This window comes from Pristis pectinata, chromosome 5 (assembly GCF_009764475.1).
Source record: "Pristis pectinata isolate sPriPec2 chromosome 5, sPriPec2.1.pri, whole genome shotgun sequence".
In the NCBI taxonomy this organism is placed as follows: domain Eukaryota; kingdom Metazoa; phylum Chordata; class Chondrichthyes; order Rhinopristiformes; family Pristidae; genus Pristis; species Pristis pectinata.
This window is the reverse complement of record NC_067409.1, coordinates 112,042,227-112,059,525: the sequence shown is the minus strand read 5'-3', so window position 1 is coordinate 112,059,525 and position 17,299 is coordinate 112,042,227. Positions and strand designations below refer to the sequence as shown.

The following is a 17,299-nucleotide window of genomic DNA, read 5'->3' as shown; positions in this document are numbered from 1 at the left end:
TAAGATGGTTTATTATAGGTTTAAAGTTAAGAGGCTATTCACATCATCCCTGGAAATTAAACATAATCTATAAAGCATTACATTGTTTCAAGGTCAGTTGATCAGGTGGAGGCAGCAGTCCTTTAATAAACAAAAAGTCAGAGTTATGTAGTAGATCATATCTGTACAAACCTGCAAATATTCGCCTAATACCGCAGTGATGTTTCTTTAAAATAGCTCCATTTTAATTTAGGATAAAACTTTGACAGAAGTACATTTTTCAAACTTTCATTATTTTTATTATCACATTCAACATTACATTTAATTTAAAATTGTTTTGACATAGTCTGGGAATGGACTTTGCTTTAGTACTAGAAGTTACATTTAAGTAAATGTGTTTGTTTGAATGAGTTAGTGGGCACTGCGTGCTTCCCATTCTGGTTAATATCATTGGTCTACTGGATAAAGTGGAGCACATTCTAATTTGTGTAAACACACCAGGTTCCTTCTTCTCTTTCTTCAGGCGTGGAGCTTTAACTTTTGCCTCACTTGTGTCCACTGCTACTCCATTTCCTTCTCCTATTGCTGCCCCAACCTCTTCATCAAATTCCAGCTTTATTGCATCTGCATCACCCTGAAAATTAAATATGAACAATAACAGCCCACTAATAGAAAATCTTTGTATTGAGAGAAATAAGGAGATACAAATTCTTTGAAATACTCAATAAAGAAATAATAATTTGCTTTAATTTTTTCAATAAATGTGTTTGTCAAGTAAAGCAAAGGTTTTAAAGATAAATTATGTTTGGTAAATTTAAAGATTTTATTAATAGGAAATGGGCTCATGGACAGTGGTGTAGAAAGCCAGAAGTGCGACATCATCAATGATCACTTGAAATTTAGAAATGACGCTAAGGTTGGTAGTTTGGCAAAAAATAAAGAGACATTAAAATCTTACATAATAGAATGGATAGGATGCTAGCACTTTTCATTTATTATGGATAAATTTAACAAGGAGAAAACAAAAGAAAGGAATTTACAGTTAATGAAAAGAATGTGGAAAAATGAAGGCCTCAAATCTTGAATGTGCAATTGTCTGAACATCTACATGCGTGTAGAAAAATGTACAACAAAAACCCTGTGGAAATTTTGGGGTTTCAACATAGAGAAGGTCCAGTCATAGAAAATGTACATATAACTTGCCTTTTGGGTATTGCATGTACCCATCTAGAGCCTCTCCTTACTGCAGTTAGGAACCTTTAGGACAAACCATGATTTTGCAAAGTTAAAGCTGCTTAGGTTACTGCAAGGTAGTAATTCCATGGCAAAGCAGACCAAGGACATTATGAGTTTAGGAAAGATTTTGAAAGAAAGGGTAAATAGGGGGGAAAAAAACATTTCTTCCAGTAGCGAAATCAGTGAGTGATCATCAATTTAAAATAACAAAGGGATAAGGAAAAAGTTCAGTGCTCAGCAAATTGAGTATTTTGCCATTAGGAATGGTCGAGGCATGACTGTTGCATTTGTTAAATGAAACTAGAATAAATATTCAAGGCTGAGAAACGTACAAGGTTTTGGACAATTTGGTCAGATATGAAGCAAATGATCTCCTTCCATGTTTTTACGCACATGGTATCTATTTTTGGAAATTCCAAGAAAGAACTAAGCAGATTGTTTTATTGAATCCAAAATCAATGTAATCTTAAATCTCAGTAGTAATAATGTAATTTTAACAATGCAAACCATTTAATTAAATGCAGAAGTAAATAACCTAAAAAAAACCTTTACAATATACCCCAAATGTGCCTTCAAGTAATTTTAAACTTGCCTTTCCTTTCTTCTTCATCAATTTTTTTGTGCCATCTGCTTTTATTGCCAACGAAATGACAGGTTCAATTCTCCTGCCATGGACTGAAGGCAGAGTCTCTTCAAGCTGCATCTTTTTGAGTTTTGGTTTACCAACTTTTCCCTTGACCACCTTGCCAACAAATCCTGATAGAGCATCGTCTCTCTCTTGAGCTTCCACACGCTGCAGTAAAATGGAGAAATAGGCTTGTTTCAACAATTATATCTTCAAGATTTTCATTGTTATTCAACAAATAGACTGCTCCATATTTGAGCTATGAAGATATTCAGAATTCAGATGAATATTTCAACTGACAACCAAGCATATTCAAATCTAATTAGATCATTTTACTGCTCCTGTTACACATTTCTCTCTTTGACCTGAACTGAGGCTTCACTGAAGACTTGTGCTGATAGGTAGCTTTGGTGACAGCAGCAAACTTACATACCACTACCTAAGTTCTTAATCAGACCTCCAACATCACTTATGAGTTGAGACTGGCTTTATAATCTGACTTCCAGGCAACTGCAACTCATAACTGTAGCAATGGACACAAAAACACTTGCAGACTCACAGCAATGTTCAGTACCTGCTTTCTGGTTTCATTCTTATTAACTTTTTATACTTTAAATGCTCTTTTAGATGAGTTCAACTGAACCTATTATTCTGACTTTAGAGGAGGTGGTAGATAATATATGAAACGTTGGGCAATTCATGCTGGATCAAGACTGTAGGCCAATATCATTGCCCACCGAAGCGGCACAGTCCATCCAGGAGATTGACCTTGCTGGCCCTATTGTCAGGCAGCGAGATCCAGAAGGCAGTGAGGCCTCAGGTGATATGAGGAGGCTTTGGCTCAAGAAGGCAAAGCTGGTAATGGAGGTTTGTCTTCTGTCAAAGACTTTAAAATTTTGAAATACCTTACATTGAAACATTTAACAATTATTGAAATTAACAAAACACACAACATACTTAAAAATACAAAGATTAAATTGGAATATTTTTACCTAACCAGCAAAATGCTAATCACTACAGTTAGCATTATGACCAGTTTGATCACTTTGCACTAAAATGACTTTTTCGTTGTAAAAATTGTGTATAATTAATGTTTATGTTTTTCTTGTGAATGCTGCTTATCTGATGCTACGTGCCTGTGATGATGCTGCAAGTAAGTTTTCCACTGCACCTGTGCATTCATGTACTTGTGTAAATGACAATAAACTCGAGAATGACTTTGACTGGGGCATCAGGTCCTATGCCAGCCTGACCTGGTGTGGATTTGAATGCAAATTTCACAACGCAATGCTGGAGAATTCTAATAGGACGACGCTCGAAGAAATCCAACAATGGAGCACGGTGATGGATTCAGCACCATTTGTCACAATGTCTCAGACTTCCATGTACACATCGCTGAATTGGGAAGTTCATGACTTAATGCCAAACACCCACCGAGTGTTCCAGTGGAACTGTTGACTCTGGCTAGTAAGATTTACCCCATTACTTCTGGATATGGACAAAATATTTGTTGTAATATCAGCATATTTTTGACCACTAAATGGACATTTTTTTAAAAAACTGAACATTTGGACAGCAATTACTTTCAGCATTTATAAATGAAGACTTTTTTATGAAAACCGTATATCTTTAAAATATGGAGCTCACAGGTGGGCATGTTTTGTCAAACTTACATCAAGCTCTTCAATAAAAGCAGCAAGGTCATCCTTCCAAAGATCAGAAGCACTCTTTCTTTTGAGGTCATCAAGCTCCTTTCCCTATAACAAATAAAATATTGTTTGGAATAGCATTCAGGGAAATAAAATTGCAAGTAGGAAAATATATGGAACCTGCACATTACTTTTGAATCCCTGTGTTTCAGTAGTTCATCTACTTTTTCCTTTGTAAGGCACCAAAGAGGCATGTTCAAGATGTAGTTGAAGTCTGGTCCAGATCCAGCACCTGAAACACTTGAAGTGCCATCATCTAGTTCCAATAAATCCTCTTCTGCTGCTGTCTATGAAAGAAAAAGATAGGTGCTGAGGAAGAATATCCAGATTCAATGTAAGGAATGCCCAAGCAAATTTTAAAGTAGAAATTGATATAGCTTAGGGAATCAGAACACTGATCAAAATGTGAGCTTGGTATAGAATATAAAATCACCGATTTTCACATTCAACACCTAAAATGCAATGCCAGAGGACCAAGGTTAAGCAAAGGAATTCCAGATCCAAACCTACTGGAACAAGCCAGCCACCACACAGGAAATTTGGGGCTAGAACTTTACTGTTGTAGAGCATCTACTGGCATTTTCCATTGTTCCAGTTTCTCTCCCCAACAGGTTTCCAAATTTGCAAAATGGTAAAAGGAAAATTTGGCATCCAGGCAATCTGTGAAATCCTTTTAACTAATGAAATGAATAAACTATGGAATAAACAGTAAATTATGAGAATGGAAAAGGAAAAAAGTGACATTATTGGAATCTCATTTAAATATTGAGGAAAATCCTCCTGGACCTGGCTCACGGCCCAGGTTTTCCTACAGCTGCACTTACCTGGTATGTGTGTGTGTACTTGGAATTTTACTGGGCTTTTAAATCTTGGAGGTACAGCAAGCCCTTAGGCAGTATAGTCCTGAGACCACATACCCAGAACAAAAGACCGTCTCTGACATAAAGCAAAGCTGATGTCAGAGCTTTGTCTTCTGTCAAGGAATGGAAACATAAATATCTTTAACATTCAAAGGCAGTTATAGCTATTAATATTGATGTAAAGCTGTGCAAAAACAGAAGCACGTGAAAAGCATTTGCAGATCAATAAAATATGAAGCTGAAGTAAAATGATAATTAGAAAAAAAACCTCACCTTCCTAATGCACCTCACCTTCCTAATGCACCTCACCTTCCTCACTCACCTGCACTCTATCCGCAATGGCCACCCCAAGCTCCCAGTAGCTTGCGATTTCAATTCCATTTCCACACTGACCTGTCCATCCTAAGGAAGGCCCCATATCTAAGGAAGGATTTGCTGGAATTGGAGAGGGTCCACACTAGGTTTACAAGAATGAGCCCAGGAAAAAAAGGGTTAACATAGTAGCGTTTGATGGCTCTGGGCCTGTACTCGCTGAAGTTTAGAAGGATGAGGGGGGACCTCATTGAAACCTACCAAATATTGAAAGGCCTGGATAGAGTGGACGTGGAGAGGATGTTTCCAGTAGTGGGAGAGTCTAGGACCAGAGGTCACAGCCTCAGAATAGAAGGATGTCCCTTTAGAACAGAGATGAGGAGGAATTTCTTCAGCCAGAGGGTGGTGAATCTGTGGAATTCATTGCCACAGATGGCTGTGGAGGCCAAGTCATTGGGTGTATTTAAAGCGGAGGTTGATAGGTTCTTGATTAGCAAGGGCGTCAAGGGTTACAAGGAGAAGGCAGGAGAATAGAGTTGAGAGGGAAAAATAAATCAGCCATGATCGAATAGCGGAGCAGACTCCATGGGTCGAATGGCCTAATTCTGCTCCTATGTCTTATATCCTCGGCATTCTCCACTGCCATGGTGAGGTCAAGGCAATCTAGAGGAACCATTATATTCTGCCTGGGTAGTCTACGATCCAATGCTTTCAATACTGAATTTTCCAATTTCAGGTAACCCCTCACCTCCTGTGTTTTGTCTTCTCCCGCATCCCCCCTCCCTTTCCTGATTCCATCCACCTGCTACCCACACATTTCACCATCTGCCCACACCCCACCCCTCTCCAATCTGGTTCTGGTTCCATCTGCCCTTCACATCTCCATTAGTGGTTCCCATTTTTTGTCTGCTTCCATCTATCATCCACCTGCCTCTGTCTCCCAACTCAGCCACTGCCCTCCCTGGCTCGATCTGCTCATCATCCTTCACCCCTCCTCAGTCCACCCATCACCTCTGGCCTTTCTCATCACTCCCCCTCTCCCCTTTATACTGGCTACCTCCCCTCTCCACCCTTAGTCCTGACACAGAGTTTTGACCTGAAACATCGACAATTCCTCCATCCCCCCCACACCCACTGATGTGCTCGACCCACCCAGAGTTCCTCCAGCAGATTGTTTGTTGCTTCAGATGCTAGCATCTGCAGTCATCTGTCCTCAACCTTCCTCATTCTACAGACTGAGAATCTCCAGATAAATGAATAGGGTTTCCAGTCCTACACCAGATCTGATACAAGATCTCAGTAGTGGTGCTGCACCATCCCAGCAGACTGAGCTCCCGTAGTGGACTGCAGTGAAAGATACGATGACATCTGTCATTCAGTGTGGACCCAGTAACTTACTAAGGTTGGGGGCTTATTTAATGTGATGGCTGAAGGCCAGTCATCTCTTTCTGAACTACCAGCCCCAGCCAGGAAGATTTGTCCCATAAAAGGTTTGAAGTGATGAGATTTTATATTTGTAATGGTTAATTGGCGACAATTAAAAATCCAATCATTACACTTCCAATTCCTAGCTCCACACATCTAATGTACACAATAAATTCAGGGTATTCAATGCATATCAATGGTGAAGAATACAAAAAAATGCCATTTTTTGAAACGCTAGTGAAAGAACAAGACTGCTCAAATGTAAGTTTTGAATATTCATATTTAACAATATCTGCCAGTTGCCTGAAGTCACTCAACATTTATGTATCATAACACAAACCTCACAAAACCTTACTTGGCTATGCAAGTAGATAGAGTGACAAAGAAGGCATATGACATGTTTGCCTTCATTGGTTGGGGCATTGAGTATAAGAGTAAGGAAGCCGTGTTGCAGTTATATAAAACTTTGCTTAAGCTGCACCAGGGTATTGTGTGCAATTCTGGGCGCCCCATTACAGGAAGGATGTGGAAGCTTTGGAAAAGGTACAGAAGAGGTTTACCAGAATGCCACCTGGATTAGAGGGTATGAGCTAAAAGGTGAGGTTGGACAAACTTGGGTTGTTTTCTCTGGAGCATTGGAGGCTGAGGGGAGACAGTCAATCATTTTCCCAGGGTAGAAATGTCAAATCCTAGAGGACATGCATTTAAGGTGAAAGGGAGAAAGTTCAAGAGAGATATGTGAGGCAGTTATTTTTTTTATTAAACACGGAGGGTGGTAAGTGCCTGGAACAGGCTGCCAGAGCTAGTGGTGGAAGCAGTAATTGGCATTTAGGAGGCTTTGAGATAGACACATGAATATGGAGGGATATGGATCATGTGCAGACGGAAGAGATTTACTTTAATTTGGCACCGTGTTCAGCACAGACATCATGGGCCAAAGAGCTGTTTCTGGGCTGTTCTCTTCTGTCTAATAATTTGTCAATAAATTCTTCCCCATTGCATTTTACATTTATGTAAACAAGTATTTTAAGTCTCACACAAATATCAAGGAAGGACTACATTGTACTTTATACCACAGCATGCTTGCCCTCATTTGCTGTGACAAAAGTAAAGTGCTACTGTTTTGTCTTGGCTTTATAACTGTTCCTTTATTACAGCCTCAAGAGTTTTAAATATGGACGTCAAAATTTTGTCCCTACCTCAATGCTATAGAACATTATGAGATTTGTTAGTTATTTGTATAACTATAGGGAGTAACTAAGTAGTGTGTGAATGCACATAGACCATTTTAATCAGTTTTGTATATAGAGCTATTTGTATATAGAAAGTCCCAATAATCATTTTTAAGAATACTGAGAAAGCTCAAGCTGTTTTAGTGAGATAAAATGATACGTCCCAGATGTATAACTCTTTCAGCAGTGGAAAGAAATATTAAAGGGCCATTACAGGCATAAATGATGTTTATAAATGACACTTTCGTTTAGTAGGGCTAGACAGAAGTACAGAAGATTGTAAAATGTACATATTAGTTAATTATGTGTGTTTATCTTTTAATGAAATAAATTCATTTAATAGTTTAAGCCTAAAACAAAATCTCATTTGAAGCTTTGCTACTTACTGAAGGCTTGAGAGAAATATTGTTTAGACACAGGTTAATTCTGCCAAGTAAAACAAGTACAAGAAAGGTGTTTATAAACTTCTAGCAAAAGGCAAAAGATATTATAGATATCTAGGTCAGTAACAACTGCAGAATCACATTTATTGTGAAATTTGCTCTTTTACAGCAGCAGTACAATGCAAGACATAAAAATTACTATAAATCACCAAAATAAATAATGCAAAAGAGACCAAAAGCACAGAAAATCAGGACTTGGGTATGATTTAAAATATTGATGAAAAAAATTTTAGAATATGAAGGAGAAACAAAAAAGGAGCATCTTAGTCTGAACAAAGCTTCCCTATTCATTGTACATCTGTACTTGGGATAGTTGCAATCATGAACAGTATGTCATTTAATGTTCTGACTGTTGCGGAATCTACCAGAATGTAGGCTAGAGGGTTTTCTATGGTGCTCGAATCTGAAGTAACCCTGTATTTTTTATTCATTTTTGAATACCGTGATAGGTTAGAGGCTGGGTATCCTGTGGCGTATGATTCACCTCCTGCTACCCCAAGGCCTTAGTCAAGAGCTGATGAAATACTCTCCACTTGTCTGGATGTGTGCAGAGGCAACAACTGTAAAGAAGCTCCAAACCATCCAAGACGGCAATGTCAGTGTATGTCAAGTATTAGTGGTTAGATTCTCTCTCTTGTTAGAGATCACTTTTGTGGCATGAGTATTACTTGCCACTTACCAGCCCATGCCTGAACGTTGTCTAGGTTTTGCTGCCTGCTGGCACTGGCTGCTTCACTTGTTAAGGAGTTGCAAATGGAATTGAATGTTGTGCAGTCATCAGCAAACATCTCCTCTTCCAACCTTATGATGGAAGGAAGCTCGATGATGAAGCAGTGATGTCCTAGGGCTGGGACGATTCACTTCCTCGCAGTAGCAGTGTGTATAGTGCAGGTATAGCATACTCCAGCAACCCAGGTTCAATCCTGTGTTGTGAAGTTTCTCTGGGTGATCTAGTTTCTTCCTACATCCTACAGATTGGTATATTAATTGCCTATAATAAATTTCCTGTCATGGTGGGGGGGGGGGGGGGGGGCGCAGGATGGCAGTGTTAATAGACGTGTGAGGTTACAGGAAAATAAGTTTGGTGGGGTACAAGGAAATGGGAAAATGAGAAGAATTAGAAACAAGGAAATCAAAACCATCTTCTTATGAGTGAGGTTTGACTCCAAGCACAGGAAGGTGTTCCCCACCATGCCCGCTGACTTCACTTTTACCTGATGTACTTGGTCAAATGCTGCCTTGATGATAAGAACAGTTGCTCTCACATCTAGAATTCAGCTGTTTGGCTCATATTAGGATCAAGGCTTTGATGGGATCAGGAGCCAACTGGTCCTAGCAAATTCCAAACTGGGCATCAGGGAGTAGATCTTTGTTAAGTGCTGCTTGGTAGCACCGTCAATAACACTTCTATCACTTTGCAAATACCTGGAGTAACTAATTAGCTGGAATTTAGCTGGATTAGATTTGTTTTGCTCGTTGTCACATTGTCAGGTAGATGCCAGTGTTGTAATCATATTGGGACAGATTGGCAAGAAGCACAGCTAATTCTGGAGCACAGGTCTTGAGTACCACAGCTAGGAGAGTATTCCATACTGTCTGGTCCCATAGCCTTTGCTGTATCCAGTGTTCTCAGCTGTTTCTTGATATCACATCGAGTGAATCAATTTGGCTGGAGTGATGCTGTGGAACTCAGGAGGAAGCCAAGATAGATAATCTATTTTGCACTTATGGCTGAACATGGTTGTGAATGCTTCAGCCTTTCGAAGTCACAAGCAGACCATTGTCAAGGATAAAGATATTCCCAGTACAACCACCTCCCATTAGCTGTTTATCTGTTGCCATTCAGTCTAGATATGATAGGAATATGGAGCTTCATTCACAGCATATCAACTTCTGAAAGTTGGTATCCAATATAAATTTCATAAACGTGCCAACTTGTGCTTAAATTAACTGAGTCTTGTACTGTACACTTGTAACTAATAAGAACTGAATCAAGATGGTCCAAGCTCACTTTATACAGTATTTTTGGAAGACAATGGGAGGGCAGGTTTGATTTCAAAACACAGTTGAAGTAAAACAGAAAATTTATAGTGATGGTTGTTCCTTGACTATAAACCACTAGTAACCAATAAAGTGGCCGTATAACAACTTTGGTGCTTCAGCCATAACTACCTGCAACAAGTGCAATATAACATTCTCTCAGACTTTCTCCAAAGTGTAATTCTGTTCAATGTATACAATGTGAAACAAATGGTAGGTTCATAAAGTGTTTATCTTACTGGACTCCTATTTTAGCGGTCTGGACAAATGATCTGGAGTCAGAAATTCAAACGTCACCAAGGCAGCTAAATAATTTAACTGTTACTTAACTAGAAAAAGAATTAGAATAAAAAGCTAGTATCACTAATGGTGGCCGTAAGATAACTGGATTGCCACAGAAATAAACCCAAATTACTTACGCCATCAATCCAAACTGCATGTAACTCCACACCTACAAGAATAAAGCTGACTTTTAAGCACCTCCGAAAGCTATGCGTTTCAAGGAAAATTAGGTTTAGGCAAGCAAAGCCCACATAATTTGAATGACAAGCAGAAACCAGTATATGTAGCGTAGTAATCCTGTTGGTGCAGCAGCCAGATTTCTAGGTCACTAATCCAGAGGCGTGACATGAAATTCCACTAGCATGGCAGCTGGGAACTTAAATTCAATTAAAGATAATAAAAACATGGAATTTGCTTCAGTAATGGTAGGCATGAAACTACTGAATTGGCATGAAAACGCATCTGATTCATTAATGCCCTTATGGGTAGGAAAACTGGCATCCAATCCAGTTTGGTTTTTCTATGCAACTCCAGACCCAGCAATGTGGTTAACTTTTAATTGCCTCCTCAGGTTGTGGCTGATGACAGAAAACAATAAAAGGCAGTACTGCCAGCCACTTCCACGCTCTATGCTGGAATAGATAAGAATACCTCTTTGGCTCTGTGAGCCAGGATGAGGAAAAGTAAAGTATTTTCTCATGTCTCAATGATTAGTCATTCATTAAAAATAAAATTTAGTATCTTGGTGGCAATTACTTTTTTGACAGTCCATTTCATCTTATCAATATGTTGAGTTTTCATCAGTTATCATTCTGCAATCAGTGGTTAAAATGAAAGCACAGCACAAAATAGTTGGTTGCTCAACTAATCCATAGATATAAAAAAAATACATCCCAGAAAGTTATTTTGATGATGGATGCATCCAAAAATTCTGTAATGCTTTGAAAGAGCAATTATCTTAAAATGATTAAGGTATATGCCCTTTTCTTGACTTTCACCTACACGATGATAGGATGCAAATACTATTGAGAATTCGGCAGCAACCAGACCCCTAAATTTTCTGCATGACGAGTGGTCCCCAGGTTTGCCAACGTTCAACCAACTTGCTTGGGAAAAAAGCAAAATGAGAAATCACATCCATGAGCCTAATCAATCTCAAAATTCCATCAGCAAGTTCTATTTTTAAAATCTATAATTTGTCTCAAAGTTCCAACATGCAAATTATGATTTACATTTGATTTAATGCAACAGTTAACGTATCCTTTAAGGTTGCTTGGCGAAGTTGTATTTTACCTTCTCTTGTGCATCTTTCCAGGCTTTAACTGGGTCAGATTCATAGCCCCGCTGGATGAGCATTTGGTAAAGGTCCTTCTTTGATTTATTCTCTGAAGAGGAATTATTTTGAATTATACATTTTAAAAAAAACATGCAAGCAGCATAAATAAATTTCACACTTCCATCTCCAATGTCCAATTCCCTACCTACAGTTAACTTTCTGTGCAATCACAGAAAGTGAATTTTATGCTCTTTACCTCCTCCCATCCCACCAATCATGAATCCAAATGCACTCCCCACATCAAGCAGAGACTTCCTTGTACTTTATTCATATTTAGTATATAATATTTGCTGCTCACAATCTGGTCTCCTCTACGCCAAGGTGAGCAGTGGGCATCTGCTTTGTGAAAGATTTCCACTGAACATGCATGCATCACCCCACTTCCTACCACTCCTACTTTGAGTTCTGCACTTGACCACTTACAGTGTTCCAGTAAAGCTGAACATAAACTCAAGGAACAGCATATCTTAAAACTTGGCGCTTTACAGCCTTCTGGACTCAACACAGAATTCAACTATTTTAGCAAAGTCAGCATCTTCAGCTTTTGCTCTCCGTTCCTTTAAATAATGATTCAGTACTTATACTTCGAGAATTTTGTTACATTACACTACTATACCTCTTTTGTCATTAATCTCTCTTAGCTTCCACCTCTTTACCATCCTTCCCTCCTGTTACCTTCTCCCCTTTTTCTACATCTTAAAACTCATTTTCCTCCAACTATTCAGTTCTTAGGAAAGATTGTTGGCCAGAAATACTAACTTTGTTACCCCGATCATGGATGCTGATTATTTCCTACAATTTTTGTCTTTATTTCAAGTTTTGAGCATCCATGATACTTTTGTTTCAACGCAAATTTATGCATTTTATACAGTATATATTTGTTTGCAGCAAATCAAGTTGTTGTAATAATATAATTTAATAAACTGTAGCAAGGTTTGGAAGCAAAGTGTTAGTAGGTGTGTCTTGTACAAATGAAAAGTAAATCTATTTTTAAGATGTAAAGAAATGAAGCAGAGTAGTCCTTTATAACTACCAAAACCTTAAATGTTCCTATCATATATTCATACAAACTCCCCTGAAAACCTTTGGCAAATAATGAGACAAGATTGGAAACATTTAAAAAGCATTAAAACTGAAGCGAGCAAGTAAGAGATTAGAAGAAACAAACTAAAAAATTAAAACAAAAATAATTGCTCCTGCTCAACTACTGAGTAAAATCGAGAAACCTCGGGAGATCAACTAATTAAATTTAGAACTTCAATAATTAACACAGATGTCCTGAAACTAGTTGGCACACATGTTGAGAAATGCTAGCAGTTCTGCATTAAAATCTGGGCCAGTGAAAACTGCTTAAAGAATGGATATTTATCTATTCGCCCCAAACATTGTTTTTTTTTATTGATCCAGTTATCCCTCAGGAATCAATACATTGCACAGAGTTGTAGAACTCACAGAAGGGGACAGATTTTGTTTTAAGTAAAATCATTGCTGGCAGATGCATTCAGCTGTTTGCTAAAATTTGCTTATTTCTCTGGCCCATAAGCATTTTCAAAAATCCATTTTGCACAGAGAAAACAATTTATCGTTTGACTGGAGGATATACATTTAAACTAAGGAATATAAAAATTAGTTGAAATAGACTCTCAGAATTTTAGAATGTCCAAAGTCCCCAATGATTTTTGGAACCTCTGGCTAAAGAAGTTCTTAAACAATAGATAATACGTGGGAATGCCACAGTTTTTAGGAACTAAATGGACTGATCACAAATTTAGCAGGTTATAATTAGTCACTGTGGCATATTTTCATTCAATGTAATAGTCCTAATGTAGAACAGTTTAACAAGAAACTCCACAGGTTAGTATCGTAGTTTAACTCATATTTAGTTTTTTTGTTGGTTAATAATTTTTAGGCTCATCTGCTTTTCAGCAAAAATGGTGGTGTTAAGAGAAGAAAGAAAAATAGGAAGCAGATTTATTCACTAATTTAGTTGATACATTAAGAATAATACGACCTGCCTTAACATAAATAGAGCAGTTTGGAAATATACTTAAATAAATAATTCAATCTCATTGTATTTACAAACAATCGTTCAACTGTTCTTTATACAGCACACAATTCCAATTACTAAAAGTTACAGCGTGGAAATGTACATTCTGTACTTTAATCCATCTATCCTTACCAATTGTAATCTTCCCTTGTATTTTCTCTATAATGAAGCGAGCTTGGTTGTTTAACTTTGAAGACTCTGCCCCCAGCATTCCTGACAACCACTCTTTTCTCAAACTGTAATAATGTAACCTTAAATCAAAGAATTCCTTTAAGATGTCTTGCACGGTTTCATATTTCTTCATGCAACCCATGTGATCAAAAAGGACCTGCAATGAACAATATTATTGCTATTTGAAGCTGTTTTAAGTACACCCAACACTTAATAATTTTACACGTTAAAATATATTAAAAAAACACTACCATAGAGTTGCAAGTGAGAGTCGTTTGTAGTTTGAACACCTTGTGCAAACCAACAGCTTCTGCTTGTGCAAGTTTCTCCTCTGACATTTTTACCACAAACTTGACTGTGGCATCAGTGTGATATTCTTTGTAGTCATTTATCAAAGCTGGTGTCTTTTCAGTTCCATTGAGCATTGGCTCTAGAACTTGTTCTTTGTATGCCTTCAGGAGAAAAAATCTTTTATTCAGTTCAGCACAAGTAGTTACCAGCACACACAAAATATTTGAAAAACAAACTTCCAAGTATTGAGATGTCCAAAAAAATAACTTTAGATAGAAAAGGATACCCAATTCTTCCTCAGCATTGCAAGTTAATTTTTAACCATCTCATTTTAATGCTTAATGATTCAAGAAAAAATGCATTGCAACACACAACACTTAATAATATCCCTTCATAACTGGCAATTGGTAAAAAAAAAGAAAGTGATATCAAATTCTCCTTCCAGTAAAATTAAGGCCATTTTATCAAAAGGAATCATTTCCTTGAGTAATAACTACTAACAGGTCCCAACTGTCCAAACATTATATAGAAATTACTTTCGCCACAAAGTTTAATTGAAGCATAAAGGAAACAAAAAAAGAAATTAGAGAAAACACTATCCCCAGTCCCCGACCCAATGACTTGGGTACATTCAAACACAAGCCTTTATGGAGAGTTATCCCTCCCTTCTAAAGAAAATAAAATAAGTGAATATTTGTACCCATTTTACCCAGTAGTTACTAACTTCAATGTCCTCATACATTGTAAAACCTCCTTAAGTGTATATGTTACCTGTGTCCAAGTCCTAACTGGAAGTTCTGTAATTTCTATGGTATTCCGATCCAAAACTAATATTTCACCACTAACAACATATTGGTTTTGGCCCACTTCATGAATTGTCCCTTTGAAGTTCTTGTAGCTTGGTAGCTTGTGAATCAAAGAAAAATAATAAAAACAAAATGAGTGATTAAACTCCTGGGTAAATGGTTAACATAAATGCATTTCTAAGCCAGCCATATTCAGCATGTTATAAATACACCAATTAGTTGGGTGTACCTGAACAAAATACTGATACCATGAAAAACTTCATCATCAGCTTTTCAAGTAAATTAACAGTCCAGCATAACAATCCAAATGAAAGCATTAGTACAAATTTTTACATATGCAGGTATATATAATATAAATTATTTTTAGACTAATGACTACTGTCACTGATAACATTTATGTAATGAAGAATAAACTAGTCATCATATTTATACTTCTCAAAATCTCAGGACATCTCAAAGTGCTCAACAATGAAGTGCTTTTAACACATCAACAATGTTATAATGTATGGATGGTAACAAAAAGCAAAGAGATAAATGGCCAAATCAGAACAGTTGTTGATTTTTGAGAAATAAATGTTTATAGAGTGCAAGGAAAACCACCATCTTGCTCGAAAAGAACAGTATGAAAATTTACAACCACGATTGGTAGATTGGGCATCAAGGGAGTCCTGTTTACTTTGATATTGTTTGAATGGTATATTAAATTGAAGTGTCAATCTAACTTGAAAACTCAAGTTACCAGAACTGTTGAAATCACTACCTTTCAACTCAAAGGCTGACACCATTAGTTCCAATCACTGAAAAGGATGCACCAAGAATGCACCTTGATTAGGTTTTCCACCTTAAGAAAGGGTTGGGCAGGTTGCCAGAATCATAGTGTTACAGGAATGGTTAGCATCTTCGAATCATTTGAGACACAATTGCTCTGTGATTGTAAGGAAAAATGAAGCAATAGCAAGTTGATAGTTTACATCATACCCAATTTTCTTTTCCATTCAACTCAACTGAAAAGAAATTAGGATGTAGAATTGCACACCCACACTGGCAAAGATCGATTTCGCCCCCAATATTTTTTATTATTTTTGTAAGATCTGGGTATCACTTCCATAAGTGTCCTTGAACTAAGTGGCTTGCTAAAGCCTGGAATTTCAGAAGGTACTTAAAAGTCAATACACTTGTGATCATAATTACAATTTTTTACTTCCCAGTTTATTAACAGATTTTAAATTCCACAGCTGCCATGGTGGATATGAAGTCTGACTTCTGGATTGTTATTCCATGCCTCTGGATTATAGGATGGTAATTTAACCACTGGGCCACCACTATATTTGAATTGAAATATTATTGTCATATGTACCGAGCTGCAGTGAAAAACATCTCTTGCATACCATTCATACAGATCAATTCATTACACAGTGCACTGAGGTAGTACAAGGTAAAGCAATAACAGAATCCATATCTATGGCCTCCTTCAGAAAATATACTGGAATAAAATTCAAAGTTAGGTAAAATGCACTTATTTGGAAGTATAAAACTTTGTAATTTGTGTTAAATTATAATTAAACTTTTTAAAGATGGCACTTATTTTTCATTATTTACCATAGGAAGGGGATCCAAGCCATCCAGCATCCGTCTGACATTATTGACTAGTTCCCTGGTGTCATAATTAGGAATTCTACAAGCCCATCCCGTACCAATTCCTTCAGCTCCATTAACGAGGACCATGGGAATTATGGGGCAGTACCACTCTGGCTCCACTCGCTGGTTGTCATCGTAAAGGAATTTCAATAAGTTGTCATCCATATGAGGGCAAAGCAAACGTGCCAATGGACTAAAAACAAATACAACAAGTTTAACTACAAAATATTATAGTTAAAAATAAAAATATTATCAATATACAATTTTATAGCAACTTTACAGTAAGTGATTACAGAAACAACTACAATGCTATATTGGAATATTTTGCATTATTATGATGAGGAAGGAATTCATTTGCCCTTACAAGGAATTGAAACAGACCACTTAAATACTTGACCTCAGCTGCTATTAGTCAGATTATGACTGTTTCAAACTCGACTCTATACTATCAAACTTTTCTCCACTATTCTGATGGAAACTATAAATTGTCATTCAGAAATCTACAGCCTAATCAAGTATAGTCTACCCAACTTTAAGGGGTTGTTGTGCATGATGAGTGAATATTTTGAAAAAAAAAGCAAATTGTTGATGAAATAAAGACTTTTTTTTGGAGTCAGTGGATATTTGAGCAAGGCTGTTGTCAAACTCTCCCAAGTCAGCCAGAAAAGTAAAAGCCCATAGGATTCGAGGGAAAATGGCACATTACGTTCAAATTGGACTCAGAAAAATGGAGGTAAATATAGTTAACTTTTTTTTTAAATGACTGGAGACATTTTGCAGTTGGATTCAACAGGGCTTAACACCTGGTCCCTTTATATAAAACAATGATTTGAATATTGAAGCCCCAATTAAAAAGTGTGCAGATAA

General features: G+C 37.2%; 1 protein-coding gene across 3 annotated transcripts in view; it reads right to left on the bottom strand.

The window, feature by feature from the left end:
- Positions 1 to 17,299, bottom strand: part of top2b (DNA topoisomerase II beta) — a 95,048-nt gene that overhangs the window by 22,396 nt on the left and 55,353 nt on the right. For all 3 annotated transcript variants that reach the window (XM_052016984.1, XM_052016985.1, XM_052016986.1), the window contains exons 21-29: positions 16,394 to 16,625; positions 14,760 to 14,894; positions 13,949 to 14,149; positions 13,659 to 13,854; positions 11,437 to 11,528; positions 3,681 to 3,836; positions 3,514 to 3,597; positions 1,808 to 2,008; positions 478 to 613 (exon numbers count right to left, since the gene is read on the bottom strand). In XM_052016984.1, the coding sequence (XP_051872944.1) occupies positions 478 to 613; positions 1,808 to 2,008; positions 3,514 to 3,597; positions 3,681 to 3,836; positions 11,437 to 11,528; positions 13,659 to 13,854; positions 13,949 to 14,149; positions 14,760 to 14,894; positions 16,394 to 16,625 (1,433 nt within the window). The remainder of the gene's footprint in view (positions 1 to 477; positions 614 to 1,807; positions 2,009 to 3,513; positions 3,598 to 3,680; positions 3,837 to 11,436; positions 11,529 to 13,658; positions 13,855 to 13,948; positions 14,150 to 14,759; positions 14,895 to 16,393; positions 16,626 to 17,299) is intronic.